Here is a 20,743-nt window from a genome sequence, read left to right on the forward strand (position 1 = left end):
AAACCAAGTCATGCATAGTGCAACCATTAAAAAAGTCACACAGGATGTGGTGCACATCAAGAGACATAACCATTAGAAAAAGGGTGCTGAACTAGGTGGAACAGGATACTGTGGTAAAGTGTGGGCTGCAGCTACTGACTGAATTAGAAATAGAAATAGTCCATTGAAACACAAAAACTTCAATTTCTGTTTGAAGTGAAAGAATTAGCTCTCTTTTCTTATCTGTTTACCAAGGATCTGTGTAGTTAAATGATTCATCTACTTCCTGATATAAACCCTTTATCAGAATAATGACCCAACCAGTAAGGTTTCCACTACAGGTGATGAATATATTTAGCGTTGTATTTGGTGTAGATCTTAAAATATTCAGTAAAAAAAAGCCAGTACCTTTGAAATGTAGCTAGATTCAGTACAACGAACCACAGAATTTCCCACCTACTGAACTCATCAGACATCTTCCTCATCAGGCCAGGTTTCAGATCCTGACGGTCTCCTCTGGAGCATGAGATGTCCAGTGTAGCTCTTAATGGAAACAAAGCTGGACAAGCATCATTTTAGTGGAGATAATGCAGAGACCAGGACAGTCTAACAGTGAAAATATTATCCATGATGTCTGGACTCAAGTGATTGTCGTGACTCATCAGACTAGAAATGCACCCACTGCTCTGTGTAAAAGAGACTGTTCCACTCGGAAAACCACACCCACCACAGCACCTCCGTCAGGCCATAGCTTTAAAAACATATCTTACCTTTGCACTCATCAGTACTTTGTGATGCTTTTTATCTTCTGTGGCACCTGCAGAGTATTTCTGTACTTTCCTACGGCAAACCTCTTACGTGATTTTTACAATAATACCTGCCCACAAACAACCTTTTAATTAGTAAATTCACAACAGGTTTGCCTCCAGGTATAAATAAATAAATATATAGATAAAGGCAGTTTGCCATTGCACTAAACAGAGTATGCCTCCACAAGTGTGTTTTAATAAATAATAACTTTAAATCTAGATATAATATTACAAGATTATTGGGTAAAACATGTCAGCAGTGCAGTGTCTTTTAAAGACCATAAACATTACATCTCCTCTGAGCAGCTGATCACCGCCTGGAAACAGAACGAGGTCCAGGTCCATGAGGTCCAGGTCCACCTCTGATCAAACAATAAAAGATAAGGAGGAAGAACTGAATGATATCATATAAAAACTGATCATCACAGCTGTCACTGTTAAAATGTTAGTTTTACAGCTTCAGGTTCACACACAAAGATAAACATGTACAGCTGAAAATATTTCTTTCAAAGATTGAAGTCTTCACCAACAGACTGTAAACACTCATTTTCAACTTCAGGTTATTTTCTAACATTAAAGCCTGACTGCAGCTACTTTGAACCACTGAAGCTGTTTATCACTTCATTCAGGATTTAACTGTCTACAACTGTGGCTGTAATAGGTTTGTGGTGTGGCCAGCAGAGGGCGACACAACACCACAGAGAACTTTGATGATGCTTTGCGATGAAACAAAGTTGGACAGAGTAAATTACACTGTTTGCATGATGAAACTAGTTTTATTCTTCTTTTATTACATGTTTCCTGTTTCCTCCACTCTTTCAGCAGAACCTGTGTGATGACTTTTATTTCACCAGTTCACAGCACTGACATGTCTGGATGGAAGAAAGTATAATAGAAGTGAAGGAAAGTTGAGCAACTGAAACTTCAAAAATAACAGTGTTAATGACTTTAGAGTCGCAGTGTTTCTGGGTTTATTCCAGCTGCTGATCAAATGAATCTGAGCTCATTTATGACCTGGATAATTAAAATCTAATGGAATCACCTTTAGATTTTTCTTTAGCTCAGAACCTGCAGAGCGACACGTGCACACTAACGTAAATACACACGACAGCGTAGGCTACGTAGACTCTACCTGGATCCTACGTCACGTTCAAACAACCACCTGGTGGATTGTAGGAGTATTTGCACAACAGACCCGGAAAATAAACTTTCACCGGAAATCGAAGGCGTCGTCTCCGTGTTCGTAGCTAACAGCGCGCGGACAGTCAGAAAACTTCATCTGAAAGCTTCATAGTTTGAGCTGTGAGTGACTGTTGAACGTTGGGAGCGACTTTTCCAACCGTTTATTTCCGTTAGGAGCGGCTGAGCGTTACTGCGCTGATTTTAATGCAGAGGTCGAAGCTCGTCGAAGTTTAACGAAGTAAAATCGTGAGAAAAGTTGGTTTTCTGTGAGTCCAGCGCCGAGAAAGACAGGAGGGTGAAAGAGGATATAACGGAATCACAGGTTTGAACCGAACACAGAGAAAACAAGAGAAGAGGACGAAACAAACAGGGAGAAAGACTGAAAGTGAAAGTATGAAGTCAGTCCAGACGCCATTTTGACTCCACAGCAGAAATAAACAGGACGTGTGCAGGGTGAGTGATAATATCAGGTCTATAAATAATGATTGTTCACATTATTGATTCATCTGCTGAATGTTTGTGTTTAGACCGTCGTACTGTATTATAGATAAACCCCCAGTATAAAGTCACAGAGTCTCAGAGTCACATCTTCACATGTTGTTCCCTTTTTTATTTTCCTGGTTTCTTCGCTCTCACAGATAAATATGGAACATGTGATGTTTATGTGAAGTCTGAGCAGTTGTTGGGTTTAAACCACAGTCACAGTTTGTCTTTATGATGGATAGAAAATACTCATGGTTTTAATTCTACTAATGTCAAATAACTAAGATGGAGAAGTGACTGGGTTTATTAAACTGTGTGTGTGTCTCCAGTGTTACAGGTTTACCTCTCAGACCAGAGAAGATGAATGATTTGGAGGAAGAGGAGGACAGAGCAGAGTCTCCAGGATCCAACTGTCTGTCTATGAAGAGTGACTGGTCCAAAGATTTTCCTCCACACTTCAGTGAAGAACCTGGACCCTCAGACACAAACAGTCATCAGACACAGTTTCCACTGTAAGCTGACCTGAAGATGATTCAGTTTTCTAATGTTGTTTAATAGACGTGAGAAAACTAACTTACATCATTTCTGTGAGTCTCATCTCTTGGAGATATTAACATAGGAATCTAACCTAATGTAAAAGAACAACATTCAAGACCCAGGCAAAATGTGCAGCAACTAAACAACAACAAATATCTTCTAAGTAACTAAATGTTTGGTTTTGAAGTCCATTGTTTCACATACATACGTGCTCTTTGTTGCTGATCTTATTTGATGTTTGAGCACTGACAGCCTTATTTCCTCCACTGAAGAGAACTCAACAACTGTTCTGAAATATTTATTGTTTTTTCTTCAACCAGTATTTCAGGTTGAGTAGCAGAGGACAGATTGTTTAGTTTGAGCCACTTCCTTTCTAGACATCTGGTTGATACTGCCACAAATACCATCTCTTGTTTTCTTCCAATCTTGGATCTGATTCATGATATTAAACATTTTTCTAAACTGTTTCTAAAACATGTTGGAAACATCCTATTTTTAGGACTTATTAATGTGTATTCCACGATAATAAATCACCAGAACCATCTGCAAAGCTGTCGTCATTATACATGTTAAAAAAATCAAAGTTCATCCCTCACAGCTACGGACTACCTCAACTAAACTATACATCTGCTCTTTACAAGAGTTAAAATGTGTAAAGTTTGTGTTTTCTCCACAGACGGAGAGCAGAGTCTCCAGGATCCAGCTGTCTGTCTATGAAGAGTGACTGGTCTAAAGATTTTCCTCCACACTTCAGTAATGAACCTGGACCCTCAGACACAAAGTAAGAGACAGTTTCTACTGTGAACTGACCTGAAGATGATTCAGTTTTCTAATGTTGTTTAATAACCTTTATTACAACACTGAATTTTTAAAAATGCATCTTTAAATGAACCATCTCTTGTTCAAATGCATAAAAAATGGAACAAGGGAATGTGAATTTCTACACACAGCCTGCTGATTCATCTTACAGATAATGTAAAGACTGTAGAGCTGCGTTCATCTTTTGACCTGGAGGTTTGTCTTCCACTGATGTAACATCTCATAATGAATGTGTTGATGTCTTCACAGAGAGAAGAAGAGGAGTGGTGTTTCTGTGGAGGAGCAGCTGTCCTGCTGTGATCTGTGTCAGGACGTCCTGAAGGATCCAGTCTCTACCACCTGTGGACACTGGTTCTGCAGACAGTGCATCACCTCATACTGGGACCAGTCTGGTCCCTCAGGAGACTCCTCCTGTCCCCAGTGTGGACAAAGATCCAGACCTGTACTGCAGACAGCCAGTCAGACCAGCACTGTACAAAGTAAGACTGAACATGTGTCTGCTGATGTCATCATTTGTGAAAACAGGACTTGTTGTTTTCTACAGAGTCATTTGTTCTATCATACAGCTCTGACATTTAAGATGATTCTAAAGAGCACAACATGAAAAAGCTTTTCTCTGCTTGTTTTTCTGGAGCTGATGAAAAGAATCAGATTGTCTTTCTTTAGTCTGACAGTGTTTGTTGTCTTTCAGCAGATAGTGGTCTGCAGGAGGTTTTAGATGAACATAAGATCAGTCTGAGGAGGAGATGTGAACGTGTGACTGAAGGAACTGATGGAACAGGAAGTAGAACCCGCCTCAACAGGATCTACACTGAGCTCTACATCACAGAGGGACAGAGTGAAGAGGTTAATACCCAACATGAGGTGATGCAGCTGGAGACAGCTTCCAAGAAGAAGACCCTCTATGACACTCCAATCAGGTGCCAGGACGTCTTTAAAGTCTTACCTGACCAACAGAGACACATCAGAGTGGTTCTGACCAACGGCGTCGCTGGTGTTGGAAAAACCTTCTCAGTGCAGAAGTTCACTCTGGACTGGGCAGAGGGCTTGGAAAACCAAGATGTCAGTCTGCTGGTTCTGCTTTCGTTCAGGGAGCTGAACCTGATCAGAGATGAGCAGTACAGTCTTCTCACGCTGCTCCATGTTTTCCATCCAACATTACAGAAGGTCACAGCAGAGAAGCTGGCTGTCTGTAAAGTTCTGTTCATCTTTGACGGCCTGGATGAAAGCAGACTTTCACTGGATTTCAACAACAGGAAGGTTGTGTCTGACGTCACACAGAAGTCATCAGTCAACGAGCTGCTGACAAACCTCATCCAGGGGAATCTGCTTCCCTCGGCTCTGGTCTGGATAACTTCCAGACCTGCAGCGGCCAATCAGATCCCTCCTTCATGTGTTGACAGGGTAACAGAAGTACGAGGCTTCACTGACCCACAGAAGGAGGAGTACTTCAGGAGGAGATCCAGTGATGAAGAGCTGTCCAACAGAACCATCTCACACATCAAGACCTCCAGGAGCCTCCACATCATGTGTCAAATCCCAGTCTTCTGCTGGATCACTGCTACAGTTCTGGAGCACATGTTGACTACAGAGCAGAGAGGAGAGCTGCCCAAGACCCTGACTGACCTGTACTCACACTTCCTGCTGGTTCAGACAAAGAGGAAGAAGAACAAGTACCATGAGGGACATGAGACGAGTCCACAGGAGCTGACGGAGGCTGACAGGGAAGTTCTTCTGAAGCTGGGGAGGCTGGCGTTTGAACAACTGGAGAAAGGAAACATCATGTTCTACCAAGAAGACCTGGAGCAGTGTGGTCTTGATGTGACAGAGGCCTTGGTGTACTCAGGAGTTTGTACAGAGATCTTCAAAAGAGAGAGTGTGATCTTCCAGAAAACAGTCTACTGCTTTGTTCATCTGAGCGTTCAGGAGTTTCTGGCTGCAGTCTACATGTTCCACTGTTTCACCAACAGGAAGACACAGGTACTGAAGAAGTTCCTGGGAGAAGTCTGGTACAACACATACCATAACCTGTCTCTGGATGAATTCCTGAGGAGAGTCATGGAGAAATCCCTTCAAAGTAAAAATGGCCTCCTGGACCTGTTTGTTCGCTTCCTTCATGGCCTCTCTCTGGAGTCCAACCAGAAACTCTTAGGAGGCCTGCTGGGTCAGACAGAGAACAGTCCAGAAATCATCCAGAGAGCCATCTACAACCTGAAGAAGATGAACATGTACAACACCTCTCCTGACAGAAGCATCAACATCTTCCACTGTCTGATGGAGATGAACGACCACTCAGTCCATCAGGAGATCCAAGAGTTCCTGAAGTCAGAGAACAGATCAGAGAAGGAACTCTCTGTGATCCAGTGCTCAGCTCTGGCCTACATGCTGCAGATGTCAGAGGAGGTTCTGGATGAGTTGGACCTGGAGAAGTATAAGACATCAGTAGAGGGGCGACGGAGACTGATCCCAGCTGTGAGGAACTGCAGAAAGGCTCGGTGAGTCCAGACATGATCATTACAATTATCAGTCTGTAGATTAGTAGTTTAGTTGTTCAGATCTACACAGTATTAAATGATTGTCTAATGTCTAACAGGATAAGATGATGAAGTGATGACATTTTCTATCCAAAAGGTCAAACAGCAGTCACTGTGGTAACAACAAACACTTCTGGGCTAATGGTTAATGCTAAAACATGATGGAACAAGTAGAGAAAAGTCATCAAATGAGTGAAGTGACTCAGTAATGTCATTTACCAACATTATCTATTTAAAGTTTGCTGACATTAACATTAGCCTCCATCAACTACTGGTCACACCAGACCAAGAGTGAAGATGAGCTTTATTGCTTCTTCAACTTTTCATTTGAAACAGTGAAGTTGTTGAAGTTTAATGGTAATAGTTGAAAGTCTTTCCATATATGATGTTAAATGAGACAGAAACTCTCAGGTGTTTTCTCTCTTGTTGCTGTAGAGGAGAATTCAGTCTTCTTATACACACCAAAGGTCAATGTCCTGTTCTTCTGATGACATGATGTGAAAACCATGCAGCAAACAGAGATTCTATTGAATTGTTCTCTATTCAATTTCAATTCAATTCAATTTTATTTATATAGCGCCATATCACAACAACAGTCATCTCAAGGCACTTTTCATATAGAGCAGGTCTAGACTCTTTAAAATAGGTATTTACAGAGAGAGACCCAACAAATCCCAACATGAGCAGCACTAGGAGACAGTGGCAAGGAAAAACTTCCTTTTAAGAGGCAGAAACCTCGAGCAGAACCGGACTCAGGGTGGGCGGCCATCTGCCTCGACTGGTTGGGTTAAGAAGGAGAGAAAGGGGAGAGGGGGTAGAGAATAGCGAAAGAAGAACATAGCATAACACAGGTTCCATATCAGATGTAAGGTGAGGCCAGTAATACAGCAGTAGTAATGATAGTAGTGATAATTAAAGTATTAACTGCTAACACAGCAATACAACTAATAGCAGTGTAAGTAATTTCTAATTCTAGCAGCAGGTGTTGAGTGGAGTTGTAGGAGCAGCAGGAGACTTGTCATCACAGATCAGACTCTACAGCTCCAGAGGCAGAAATACCTGCAGAAAGAGACAGAAGAGGAGAGAGAGACGGAAGAGGAGAGAGAGACGGGAGAGCACAATACTACAGGAAAGGGGAGATACTGAGTTAGTAACATGTAACATGGGATATGAATCCATACTGTGGAGAGAGAGGGAGAGAGAGAGAGAGAGAGAGAGAGAGAAAGGAGCTCAGTGCATCATGGGAGATCTCCCAGCAGTCTAGGCCTATAGCAGCATAACTAAGGGATGGTTCAAGCCTGAGCCAACCCTAACTATAAGCTTTATCAAAGAGGAAAGTTTTAAGGCGACTCTTAAAAGTACAGAGGGTGTCTGCCTCCCAGACCCAAACTGGGAGAAGGTTCCACAGTAGAGGAGCCTGATAACTGAAGGCTCTGCCTCCCATTCTACTCTTGGAAACTCTGGGAACCACCAGTAAACCAGCATTTTGGGAGCGCAGAGTCCTGGTGGGATTGTAGGGGACTATGACATCTTTAAGGTAAGATGGAGCCTGACCATTAAAGGCTTTGTATGTGAGGAGGAGGATTTTGAATTCTACTCTAGATTTGACTGGGAGCCAATGTAGAGAGGCTAACACAGGAGAAATATGGTCTCTTTTCCTAGTTCCTGTCAGTAGTCGTGCTGCAGCATTTTGAATCAGCTGCAGAGTCTTTAGAGACTTGTTGGGGCAGCCTGATAATAATGAATTACAGTAGTCCAGCCTAGAAGTAACAAATGCATGGACTAGTTTTTCTGCATCTTTTTGGGACAGAAAATGTCTAATTTTGGAGATGTTACGCAGATGAAAAAAGGCAGTCCTAGAAGTTTGTTTTATGTGTGAGTTAAAGGACAAATCCTGATCAAAGATGACTCCCAGATTCTTTACAGTGGAGCTGGGAGCCAGGGCAATGCCGTCTAATGGAACTACATCATTAGAAAGTTTGTTTCTGATGTGTTCAGGACCAATTATAATGATTTCAGTTTTATCTGAGTTTAGTAGTAAGAAGTTGCTTGTCATCCAGATTTTAATGTCCCTAAGACAAGCTTGGAGTTTGGCTAGATGATTGGTTTCATCAGGTTCCATTGACAGATAAAGCTGTGTATCATCTGCATAACAATGGAAATTTATGGAGTGTTTCCTGATAATATTGCCCAAGGGAAGCATATACAGAGTGAAGAGGATTGAACCAAGCACTGACCCTTGTGGAACTCCATGTCTAACTTTTGTGTACATGGAGGAGTAGTTGTTAACATGTACAAACTGAAGCCTATCAGATAGATAGGACTTAAACCAGTTTAGTGCCGTTCCTTTAATGCCAATAAAGTGCTCCAGTCTCTGTAAAAGGATGTGATGGTCAATTGTATCAAAAGCAGCACTGAGATCTAACAAGACAAGTACAGAAACAAGTCCGTTGTCTGATGCTATCAGGAGGTCGTTCGTAACTTTTACAAGTGCTGTCTCTGTGCTGTGATACAACCTAAATCCTGACTGAAAAACCTCAAATAAACTATTATCCTGTAGAAAGTCACACAACTGCTTTGCAACTACTTTCTCCAGGATCTTAGAAAGAAAGGGGAGGTTAGATATAGGTCTGTAATTGGTTAATACATCTGGATCTAGAGTGGGCTTTTTTAGCAGAGGTTTGATTACAGCTGTTTTATACGACTGCGGAACAACCTGTTAACAAGGACAGATTTAACATATCTAATACAGGACTGCAAATTAAGGGCAGAGCTTCCTTAAGCAGCCTAGTTGGGATGGGGTCTAAGAGACAGGTTGAAGGTTTAGATGCTGAGATAATTGATGTGAGCTGGGCTAGGTCGATGGGAGAAAAGGAGTCAAGGTTAGGTTTTGCAGCTGACTCTATGGATTCTGTGTTATGACATAAATCTGTACTGATTGAAGGCAGGATGTGATTAATTTTACCTCTAATGGTAGAGATTTTATCATTAAAAAAGTTCATAAAATCATTGCTACTGAGGGTTATAGGGATGCGTGGATCTATAGAGCTGTGACTCTCTGTCAGCCTGGCTACAGTGCTGAAGAGAAACCTGGGGTTGTTCTTATTATCCTTTATTAATGATGAGTAATAGGCACTTCTTGCATTACAGAGGGCCTTTTTATATCTTTTGACACTATCCTGCCAAGCTAAGTGGGATTCTTCCAGTTTGGTGGAACGCCACACTCTTTCAAGCCTACGTGCTGTTTGTTTCAGTGTACGGGTTTGGGAGTTGAACCATGGAGCTTGCTTCTTTCTCTTTATTGTTTTCATTTTTAGGGGGGCGATGGAGTCTAAAGTGGTACGTAATGAGTCTGCAACACTGTCTACAAGATGATCAAGCTGGGAGGGAGTAGCTTCTGCAAAATTAAGATGAGGCACTGGACCTAAGTTAGTGGGAATCATTTCCTTGAATTTAACTACTGTATTATCGGAAATATTTCTAGTCAGGATGTTTTTTGCTGATAATACATAATCCAGCAATATGAAGTCGAAAGTGATTAAGAAGTGGTCTGATAGAACGGGATTGTGTGGGAAGACTGTTACATGTTCAATATCAATACCATAAGCTAAAACAAGGTCGAGAGTGTGACTGAAACAGTGAGTGGGTTTATTTACACACTGAGAGAAGCCAATACAGTCTAGTAATGAGGAAAAAGCAGAGCTAAGGCTGTCATTGTTGACATCTACATGAATATTGAAGTCGCCTACAATAATAACTTTATCTGTTTTAAGAACCAAACTCGACAGGAACTCTGAAAATTCAGATAAGAAATCAAAGTATGGACCAGGAGGACGGTACACTATAACAAATAGAACTGGCTTTAATGTTTTCCACCTTGGGTGGGACAGACTAGAACAAGACTTTCAAATGAATTATAATTGAGTTTAGGTTTAGGGTTAATTAATAAAGTGGAGTTGAAAATGGCTGCGACTCCACCTCCACGGCCAGTGTCTCTGGGAATGTGAGTATTAATATGACTGGGGGGGGGTTGATTCATTCAGGCTAACATACTCATCCTGACACAGCCAGGTTTCAGTCAGACAGAATAGATCAAGATGGTGATCTGATATCAGATCATTTACTAGTACAGCTTTGGATGAGAGAGATCTGATATTGAGTAATCCGCATTTAATTATTTTATTTTGCTGTACATTTGAGGTGGATGTGCTGATTTTTATTAGATTATTGTGACTAACTCCTCTTTTGTTGATCTTCGATTTAGTTAATTTAAATGGTCGGGGGGCAGACACAGTCTCTATAGGGTAATGGAGGGGTGACTGTTCTAAAGGAGGCACAGAGAAGCGTGTAAGACTGCAGCTCTGTCTCCTGGCCTGAACTCTCTGAGCTGAACTCATCAGAAATGTTCTGGAGTCAGTTTAAAAACAGTGGACAATCTACATGTTTTTCTAAACATGATGGCTTCATTCTGACTCTGGGATCAAATCACATGATGGAAACATAAAGGTGACGTCATTTTCCCTCCCTTCATCTGCAAAACAAAGATTCCCATTAAAAGTCTGCAGGTCTGAGAGAGAGTGATGAGAGTTATTGTTTCATGTCAAACACAATAAGATGAGATGAGCTGAACCACAGATGTGAAGAGCAGATGTTGATCATGTTGTGTTGTCATATACACTGAGTGTGTTTTCATTTCAAACTGTCTGATTTTATTCTGATTTTATATTTTCTCTAATCACAGACTTGATAACTGTCGACTCTCAGAGATTCACTATGAAGTCGTGGCCTCAGCTCTGAAGTCCAACCCCTCCCATCTGACAGAACTGGACCTGAGTGGAAACTGGGACCTGAAGGATTCAGGAGTGAAGATACTGTCCTCTGGACTGGAGAGTCCAAACTGTAGACTGGAGACTCTGAGGTCAGTTCACTGACTGGAGCTGTTTTTGTCTATATTCAGTTCAAATCTTTAAAGTTTGAGTTTTTCATTGGTTGGTACATTTTAGTGATTTCTGTGTGAGGATTTAAAAATGAGCTGGTGAAGAGAAAAGACTCTCTGTTGTAATTAGTAGAAAAAGAAGAAGGTGAGACCAGTCACAGTGTTTGTGATTTAGAGCAGTAGAGAAGGTACAAGTTTGTTGAAATAAGAAAGTTGATGAAAATCAGATCTGCTCATTTGAACGTGACAAAAGCTGCATCTGTCTTCATCAAACAAATACTGCACCAAGCTGAAGTCACAGAGGTGATGATGATGAATGACACCATCAAATCTGAGTTTCTGAGCTTCACCTGGAGACATCACCAGGTGCTGAGGTGTCCAGCAGCAGGAAGCTCTCAGAGGTAAAGTCAGTGGATAAAAAAAGGAAACAAGATGGGATTTGACTTGTTTGAGAGGGTGAAGAACTCAGGAAGTGCATGATGCAGGACAGCTGAAGGCAGGGAGGGACTGACACATGAGAGTAGACTCAGGAAAACAGTCCATAGTTCCTCAGGAGATCACTCCCACTGATCTCAGAGCAGATGTTGTGTTGTGGACAGAAACACAGCAGGTTGTTGTGGAGCTGACAGGACCATGGGAGGACGCAGTAGAAATGTCCTATGAGAGGAAACAGCTCAGATATACAGAGCTGGCAGCAGAGGCAGAGGAGTGTGGTTGGAGACCTAAGGTCCAGTGGAGGTTGGCTGTAGGGCTTTGTTGGCAGATCAGTCCCTGTTACCTGAACTGGCTGTTAGAGAGCTGAGTCTAAAGCAGGCAGTGAAGAACATGGCTGACACTGCAGCCAGTTCCACTTCCAGGCTGTGGGTTAGAAGAAAGGTGAGACAGGCAGAGACAGGTAAGAGCAGAACCTGTAGTGTGAACTCATCAAGCTTTAAACACAAGTGTTTGACTTGTTGCTGCTAAAATGAAGAGGCTCAGCTGGTTTGTTTCGAGGATTACCAAGGTGAGTAAATATGGTGGCTCAGGCAGTCTGCTTGTTAGCGTAGCACTCTGTTAGCATGCTAATTAGCCTCTTAATGATCTTAACAGGCTAGTTGTGTAAATGTGAGTGGATGCTTTGTTCCTTGCTAAGATGAGGCAGCTGAGGGTGATCGCTGGGCTGTTGCTTGGTGGGTTGAGCAGGATCCTGCTGATGGTAGCAACATGCTGAGCAGCCTGACGTGGAGTTAGCTGCTTGTAGCTGGTTAGCATACTGGTGGCTGCTGATACTGGACTGAATTGAAGCTGTGGTGGAGGGTTGTGTTGAGAGTGTGGCTGGATCTGGGACACTGACACACTGTTGAGCCTTCTGGGTGTCATTGGTCCGACTCAGTGAAACAGCAGTTATTGAGAGGGTGCTCACCTGATGACCCTGTAGACTGACTGCACTCTCACACACACATACACTCACTGTAACACCATGTTACTGCAGAGGTCAGAGGTTAAAGGCCATGATTTATTCAAACCAACAGTGAGCTCTTTGAAACTTTTCCATGCTGCTTTGCAGACTTGGACCTAATGACACAAACCTGCTCAGCTACAAAACACAGGAAGAAGAAGGTGGTGTAAAAAACCAAAGAACAAACAGACTTTTAGTCCAACGTGTCTGATCTGATATTGATCCTCTAGTTAGAGACTGACTGAGGTCAGCAGCATGTTATGAATCTGTGTTGACATGAACAGGTGTATGAATGTTGAGCTGACATTTGGATGATGTCTGTAGAAGGCTGACATTATGATGATCCACAATAACAGAAGGACAAAGTCACTCTACTCATTTTAGAGAAAAGATCATTGATTAGGACAGATCTGATTATCAATGATTTGATCTACATCTTTTATTCTTTATTCAGGTTGATGAACTGCAGTTTGTCAGAGATCAGCTGTTCTTCTCTGGTCTCAGCTCTGAAGTCCAACCCCTCCCATCTGAGACATCTGGACCTGAGAGGAAACAAGCTGCAGGATTCAGACCTGAAGGAGCTGTGTGATCTTGTGCAGAGTCCAGACTGTAGACTGGAGACTGTGAGGTCAGTAGTTGGAGTCAGTCCATGCTGCTTCCATCAGTATTGTCCTAAACACAGTTAGTATCAGAGCAAAGATCCAGTGTTTCCTGTAAAGCTGGGACCTTCTCAGTGGCTGCTTTCCTCAGTGAAGCTGTGAGAGGAGAATGGTGACAGGCTTCAGGATTGGACAGAAAGACAGAGAGACAGAGAACAGTCAGCCAATCAGATCAGCCAGAAGCTGATGAAGAGTCTCTGTAAACACTGATTGACCTCCTCTCTGCTCTGTCTCTCTCTCTCTGCAGGTGGAAGTGGTGATGAGCTGTGTCCTGATGATCCAGATGTTGAAGCAGCAGCAGCAGCAGCTTGTGTGTAGAGAGGCTCTGACTGGACCATGTTACTGGGAGGTAGAGTGGAGAGGAGAGCTTCATCCAGCAGTGACTGACAGAGGAATCAGAAGAAGTGGAGATGACTCTCAGTGCTGCAGTCTGAACTGATCTGAGAACAGCTCCACTGTCAGACACAGAGTCCAGTCCACCATCATCCCTGTGTGTTCCTCTGGATCTGACAGAGCATCATCAGTGTGTCTGGACTTCAACTTGATAACGTTGAGCTGAAGTTAATCTGAGGCTTCAGCAGTGTTACACAAATCAAGTCATTCTCTTCCACAGTTCCAGTCTGTTTGTGTTGCTCTCAACAGTTTCCTGGCTGAGCATCACAAAGAGGGAATTTCATTCTGAAATCACTTGAACTTTGGACCATTAGTTGAACTCAGACTGTTGAAGCCTCATGTTCTCTTCAGCTCAACTTCACACTGTATTATTGTACAGGAGGAACATGTTGTTTTTATCCTCCATCTCTTCCATTAACGTTGTGTTAAATGTTCATCTGTCCATTATAATGGCGAGTCAACAAGTATCATTGATTTCATCACTAATCACTAATTAACTGCACTTTAAATCACTTTATGTTGAATAATATGTTTTTATATTTACCTTCTGTTTCTTTACTAACTAATCTTTGGTGTTGAGTTCTGGTGTTTTTATAGCAGAATATTATTACATTTATATTTACTCATTTGACAGATGCTTTTATCCAAAGTGACTTATAAGTGAAGGACAACACCAAAGCTTCAGTGCAGATAATCTGACTATAAATGGAGGATCTGTCTGATCTTTATACTGGAGGAAACATTAGATGAACTAAAAAACACAGTTACTATGAAAAGAAGAAAAGGTTGTTCTGCTGTTTTTGGTATTTAGTCATAACAACCTCCTCCAATCAGAGGTGGAGTGGAGCCTGAGAGGTAAAACCCAGGACTGAAAAAGTCCACAAATCACTGGCTGCTGCTTGTAAAGGTTGTTGCTGCAGATGTACAGTAGTAAAGACAAACCCAGCATTTGAATCAGCTCCTCTCTCATGTCATCAGCAGCACAGTCAGAGGACACTGCAGAGAGGTTTTAGTGAGGAAATGACAGTGACACAGTCATTGAAATGGTCTGCAGCTCTGTACTTCTGTCATCAACACTCTGCTTCTTTGTTCACTGACGTTGGATGTGACATGATGTTAAAAATAAAGTGTAGATTTCATATCTGAGCCTGACAGATTTGATTTGATCTCAGAGTCAGAAACACTTTGTTTTAAACTTCAGCTGCTGAAAACGTTTCCAGGTTGTAGTTGAGATATTTCCTACAGTCACCTGAAGGCAGCACAGGGTCAGTATGAACCATGCATGTAGAGAGAAGCTGATCAGAGGTCAGTGCTGGTTTGAGTTCAGGAAAGAACAACACTGAATGTTTCTGTGCTGTAACATGAAAACATGGTTTCAGTCTTTTCACCTGAGTTTTGTTGCTCCAGGTTCAAAGTGTTGAAATGAAGCAGCTGCTGATTCAGATACCTGAGCTGTTGTGTTGTATCTTCCTGATCCAGGACAGACTGCTCACCTGGACTGTTTCATTCCTCCTGTATCACCTGTGTTATATATCAGCCTGATGTAGAAACTGTCTGTATCCACCCGGTAGAACATGTGTGTTAGAACAGCACAGTTATACAGTCAATATGGAGGATTTACTCTCAGAGATTTGACAGGAATCAACAGATATTCAGGAGGTATTTTCCCTCCGAAGCAGCAGGTGGCGCTAAAGTCTCCGACACGCTGGTGACGCGGCGGAAGTGACGTAATTTTCGCGGGAAATGCAGACGGCTTCTCTCGGTGTCCTCGGTGTCTCTGTAACGTCTTCGTCCTTCACGATCCTGGTTCTGAATCGAGGCAGATAAACGGCGCAGATCGGCTTCAGTCCGGGACCAGAGTCTGTGTTTCAGTGTTTCTTCTCCTGAGTTGAATCTGACAGAGAAGAAACAGGATGAAGTATTTCACCAGACTGAGAGTCAGGAGAGTCTACAAGTGGCGTGGAGAGCCTTTAAGTTTCAACAGGAAGTTAAAAACCTGTGAATACAGGTGAGGACGACTCTTCTGTCTCCACAGCTTTGACTGTTCATCACATTTCATGCTTTTATTTTGGACAAATCAACTTCTCTGCGCTTTTATTGTGACATGAATCAAAGCGGCGCTGAGTCATTTCTCGGTCTGTGTCTCAGCTCTCTGTCCATCAGTGTGGAGGGTCTCCCGAGGACCACCGTCATCTCCACCGGCCAACACATCCTCATCGAGGGGGAGGATGAAGACAACCCGTACGTGGCCAGAGTCATCCGGCTGTTCGGTGACGGTGAGTCCCGGAGGAGGAGCCGGAAGTAGCCGAGTTTGTGGAAGACTGCACCTGTACAGAGTGTGCAGTTAGCGGTTAAAATACTGCATCATTCCAGACCTTTATTCTCATCATATATGTGTGCAGACAGGGAAAGGTAGAGGAGAGAATAAAGACACAGTTTGAAGACAAAGCCTTCCCACTGGGATCAACTACAACCGTTGGTCATGATGAGTTCAGGTTCACGTCTCTCACGTGTCTTTCCTCCTGCTGTGTGTCAGAGAGCGGGAAGCAGAAGAAGGCGGTGGTTCAGTGGTTCGTCCGCGTGTCTGAAGTGCCTCCGAGCAAACTGAAGCTGCTGGGCAGAGAGCCTCACCCGCAGGAGATCTTCTACTATCAGGGTCGCAGCTGTGACGACGAGGTCAACGCCGAGTCCATCCTCAGACCTGTGCAGGTGATTGTTGGTCCTCTCGGGGTGCAGACGGATCTGACCGCACTCTGTCAAACTTCTACCACCCACACAGTAACATCTGTCTGAAACCAGGACTGTCCCTCTGCAGCTGTGGTCCTGGTTCAGGACAGAGCAGCTTTCTTGTGTTTTTGTCTGAACTGGCCCTTTAACTCCGTCTGTTTTCTCTCACAGGTGAGGCACCTGGACGGAGCGGCCCCGTTCCCGGACTCTGACGATAAAGACACTCTGTATGTGAAGCTGTCCTGGGACTCCAAGACCTTCAGGGTGGTGGACTCTGCCTCCGCTGAACCGGCTCCGGCTTCCTCCCCTCCTCCCCGTCCCAAACCCTCCCTCCCTCCCTCGCCCCCCTGCTCCCCGCCCGCGGCAGCTCCGGCGTCTCGCGGCCCCTCTCGGCGTGCCCTGCCCACGCCGGACCCCGCCATCCTGCGCAAAGCCTCCTCAGGGGAAGTGAGGTACAGCAGGGCCACGATGAGCGCGGGGAAGGTTGCTACCGCCGCCGAGGCCGAGTCCCTGCACTCTGCCACCAAACTGTCGGCCCTAAAATGTCTGAGCGCCAAGAGGAGGAACGCCTCGAACGCCTCGGCCAGACGCCCGGAGTCCGCAAGAAGCTGGAGCTGAGCAGTGAGTGTTTAAAAACACACAGGAGGTGTTTTCACTGATCCACAGTCGACTCAGGTGTGTGTTTGTTTCCTCGTCCCGTCAGGTCCAGAGAAGATGACCCGAGAGGACATCCTGAGCCAGCTGCTGGACCAGGAGCTGGAGTCGGGGAAGGAAGTCCTGTCTTCCAGAAGTGGAGAGAGCCTAGAGGAGTCACTGAAGAGATCCATGACAGATGAGTGAATAACACACCTGTACGTCACCACAGAGTGTTTTTGTTTCTCAAAATGTAGAAAATAGTCGACCTCATCCTTCAAGAGAAAAATCCACAAACATGCGCTATGAAGCAGAAACTTCACACTTTGTCTCTGAAAGTCGTCGTATCGTTGAGCGTTTCTTTTGGAAGAGAGACCAAGACCACAAATAACAAGATAACTCATCTAAAAAGCAGAATCACACACCGATTCAGAGAATCACAGCAGTATTTAAAATATCAGAAAGCAGGAATGAGGGACTGTGTGTTCTTTTACTTTGCTAAGAGGAAGAAGAAAAGGCTGTTTGGATGAAAGTCAGGTATAAATGCAGCCTCTGAACACTTGTTATTGTCTGTCTGTGACAGCTGGTTGTCTTGCAGCAGAATCCTCTCGTCGTGTGATGAATTCCTGTGTTTGTGTCCTCAGACAGGGAAGTCGGTCAGCAGCTCGTGTCCTGACGGTTGGACTCACTACAGGAGACGTTGTTACATCCTCAGCTCGTCTGTGGCCAGCTGGGCCAGCGCCGAGAGGACCTGCTCTCTGCTGTAAACACACACTTTCACTATTTATAACGACAAAATATCTTCTCATTCATCTTCATCATGAAACTCTGTCTCAGCTGGGATGAAATCTGCCATCAGCTGCCACAAAGGCTCGTTTATGCTTCCTGTATGAAAATAGATGCATCCATCTCACACGGTGGAACTGTCACTGCCCGCGTACATCCACTAGAGGGCAGCTCAGAGTCAAATGTTTTTTAATACTTGATCATTTTCAGATCTATAAGACATTAAATACACAAAATGTAAACTTCAAGTGGAGGACACAAAGAACAAGAAGAAGTAACAGGTGGTCTGTGAGGCCTTTAAATATGTATAACACTGAGCATAAACAAGTTGTCTGACAGAGTGTTTAACATTTCCTCTTCCCACTGTGTCAGCTTTAACAGCAGCCTGACCAGCGTGAAGTCCAGGAGAGACATGACCTGGCTGTGGAAGTTTGCCGGGAAGAAGCCATTTTGGATCGGTGAGTGAACGCTTTCATCAGTGACGGATTCAACGTGCAACAAAGATTCACAAGGTCCAGAACCGTTGTGTTCTGTGTTCAGTCCTGAAAACTCCCTGCAGGCTTTGTGCCATTCTTTGAAGTGTTATTACAGGCCTAATAAGTCTTGAATTTAATGTGGGGGACCTGCAGAAATCCTCATGGACCACAGTCCAGTTGACAGCAGTATCATTAATATTCTCTGATTGTTTCAGGTCCACTGATAAACTTGTCTTCTTTTTGTTTGCTTGCACCTTGGTAACATTTTCAGGACTTTTAAGGCTGCGATCGTGCTTCATCACCTGATACTGTGACTTTCATCAGGCTGAAACAAGTGATTTATGTAAAGTCCAGATACAGAAAAAAGAGATTTAGGATGAGAATACTAAATCATCCCCAGTGTCTGCTGAGTGTCCCGGTCAGGATCCGTCACTGTCCAGTTTCCAGGTAGCCCACTCCTCTTCCATGTTCCTCAGGTCTGTCTGGAGGTCCGGGTCGCTGGATGTGGGCTGACGGTCGGTCCGTGTCCTTCTCCAGACTGAGGGGGGCGCCGCAGGGTCGCGTCGGGTCTAACGACGGCTCGGACTGTGTGCTGGTCGAAAACCCCAGGAGCTGGATTTCCACGAGCTGCTCTGCCGAAACTCAACATACATTCATCTGTTCGTCGGCGGCCCACACTCACTGAGAGACGCGGCATATTTACCGCCATCAGCCCGTCATAACGACCCGTGTGAACTAAGTCATATTTAATGTTACGCAATGACGCTGCTCTGTACATTAGGTTTCATATGTTTGTCATAATAAAGATTGCTGCGCAAAACTAAATTCTTGACAGTTTCAATACGTCAGTTCTCAACATTGTCGGTATAAAAGTCAACAAATAACAGAATGTGTTCAAAACTGAACAAAAATAAACCATCACATCATCAAATGAATATGTAGTAGTCCTTCCATTAGCAGTAGAGCTCTAATCCTGGCTGGCATGTTCCCCACAAGCCTTTCATACTGTTGAGGGGGAATCTTGTCCCATTCTTCTTGAGTTACTGCTTTTAATTCTTCTACATTCTTTGGTTTATGCTTTGAAACAGACCTTTTGATAATCCACCACAGATTTTCAGTGGGTTCTGCTGGCCCTGGATGTGTGGTGAGGAGCATTATCTTGTTGAAACATCCAGTTTTGACCTCGATGGAACAGTGCACGTGCAGAAGGGAGCATGTGTCCAATGTGCCATCACAGACAGTGAGATGACCAACACCAGCAGCACTCATGCATCCCCAAACCATGATACTGCCTCCACCATGCCACCAAGCTCCACCTGTGTACCCTCACATTATCAGAAGGAGGACAAAGCCGGAAACTGGACTCATCTGACCACAGAATCTTCTTCCAGTTCCTGGCTGTCCAGTTCTTGTGTGCTTGGGCTAACCTCTGTCTCTCATTGATCAGGGGCTTCTTGACAGCCTTGTAGGACCTTAAGCCATGATCTAAAAGTCGGCCACGTACAGTGCGGGTGGAACACTGGACACCAGTTTGGTTTGACGTCATTCGTCATTTGGTGTCATTCAGTGGTTTTCCCTGCACATGCGGATCAGGATGTGGTCATTTCTTGCTGAAGAAACCCTTGGACGCCCAGATCTTGGTTTGTCTTCCAAGTTGTTGGTTCGTCTGTATTTCTGCAGAGTGTATCCAGCTGCTGAAGGTCTGGCGGCAGCTGTACCCTTCCTGGCTGAGAATCTGTATCTTCAGGCGTTTCCTGCGTTAGGTTCCTTGTTTTAGCCATTTTTGTCTCTGAAGAACTTTTTAAATGTGCTGGCTTTATATAGACACGAAGCACGGCAACAAAAATCGTGTCTTTTAATAAAAAGCATGACCTTCATTAGTGGATCACTGATAAAAGCTTGTGACAAATGTTCCTGCTGTTATTCTGCAACTTCTGCTCCAGCCTCCTTCACCTCTCTGAGTTGGACTCTGAGCTCCCTCTGCACTCTGATCACCATCTTTAAAGGCCTTCTTCTTCTGATTCAGCCTTCGATGTCATTTGTGATCCAGGGCTTGTTGTTTTAACATTTAACACTGCGTCATATTATCACCAGCAGGTATTTACCCAAATAAAACATCTCCTCTAGACTGGTAAGTAAACACCTGCTAATGCTAACAGTGGCTATGCAGAAAACTTACAGATTGCTCCTTTAACCAGCCAGATTTTAGTTAGTTAGATTGCAATAGTACAAAGCTTTACTGTTAGTTTTCTGAGTAAATGTAATTTAGCAGAACATTTTTACTGCAATAAGATTATAACAGCAGATATCAAGCTTCCTAAGCATGTTTTATGTGTGCAGTTTAACATTATT

At 43.7% G+C, this 20,743-nt stretch overlaps 2 protein-coding genes and 1 long non-coding RNA gene across 8 annotated transcripts; all 3 read left to right on the forward strand.

Moving 5' to 3' along the window:
* The first annotated feature begins 1,987 nt into the window (after positions 1–1,987).
* Positions 1,988–14,908, forward strand: LOC108876360 (NACHT, LRR and PYD domains-containing protein 12). 3 transcript variants are annotated; one of them, XM_051069046.1, is made up of 8 exons: positions 1,988–2,423; positions 2,783–2,965; positions 3,667–3,771; positions 4,059–4,288; positions 4,501–6,304; positions 11,085–11,261; positions 13,172–13,345; positions 13,624–14,908. In XM_051069046.1, the coding sequence occupies exons 2-8, from the start codon at positions 2,814–2,816 to the stop codon at positions 13,634–13,636; spliced, it is 2,655 nt and encodes an 884-aa protein (XP_050925003.1). In that variant the 5' UTR covers positions 1,988–2,423; positions 2,783–2,813; the 3' UTR covers positions 13,637–14,908. The 3 variants fall into 3 exon arrangements, with proteins under 3 accessions (XP_050925003.1, XP_050925004.1, XP_050925005.1); XM_051069047.1 differs by having other exon boundaries at positions 4,504–6,304; XM_051069048.1 differs by lacking the exon at positions 3,667–3,771 and having other exon boundaries at positions 1,990–2,423.
* A 131-nt stretch (positions 14,909–15,039) lies between these two features.
* On the forward strand, positions 15,040–19,076 carry LOC127141763 (origin recognition complex subunit 1-like). The gene is made up of 8 exons (XM_051069049.1): positions 15,040–15,777; positions 15,918–16,045; positions 16,306–16,478; positions 16,668–17,103; positions 17,200–17,270; positions 17,774–17,892; positions 18,288–18,373; positions 18,868–19,076. Exons 1-8 carry the CDS (start codon positions 15,683–15,685, stop codon positions 19,074–19,076), a joined length of 1,317 nt encoding a protein of 438 aa, XP_050925006.1. The 5' UTR covers positions 15,040–15,682.
* Positions 17,080–19,216, forward strand: LOC127141762 (uncharacterized). 4 transcript variants are annotated; one of them, XR_007812271.1, is made up of 3 exons: positions 17,080–17,117; positions 17,200–17,892; positions 18,288–19,216. It is a non-coding gene; the product is annotated as an uncharacterized LOC127141762 (long non-coding RNA). The 4 variants fall into 4 exon arrangements; XR_007812272.1 differs by lacking the exon at positions 17,080–17,117 and having other exon boundaries at positions 17,134–17,666; positions 17,774–17,892; XR_007812269.1 differs by lacking the exon at positions 17,080–17,117 and having other exon boundaries at positions 17,139–17,892; positions 18,288–18,373; positions 18,868–19,216.
* The last annotated feature ends 1,527 nt before the right edge of the window (positions 19,217–20,743 follow it).

The sequence above is a fragment of the Lates calcarifer genome, unplaced genomic scaffold (genome assembly GCF_001640805.2).
Source record: "Lates calcarifer isolate ASB-BC8 unplaced genomic scaffold, TLL_Latcal_v3 _unitig_5745_quiver_1697, whole genome shotgun sequence".
Lineage (NCBI taxonomy): Eukaryota > Metazoa > Chordata > Actinopteri > Centropomidae > Lates > Lates calcarifer.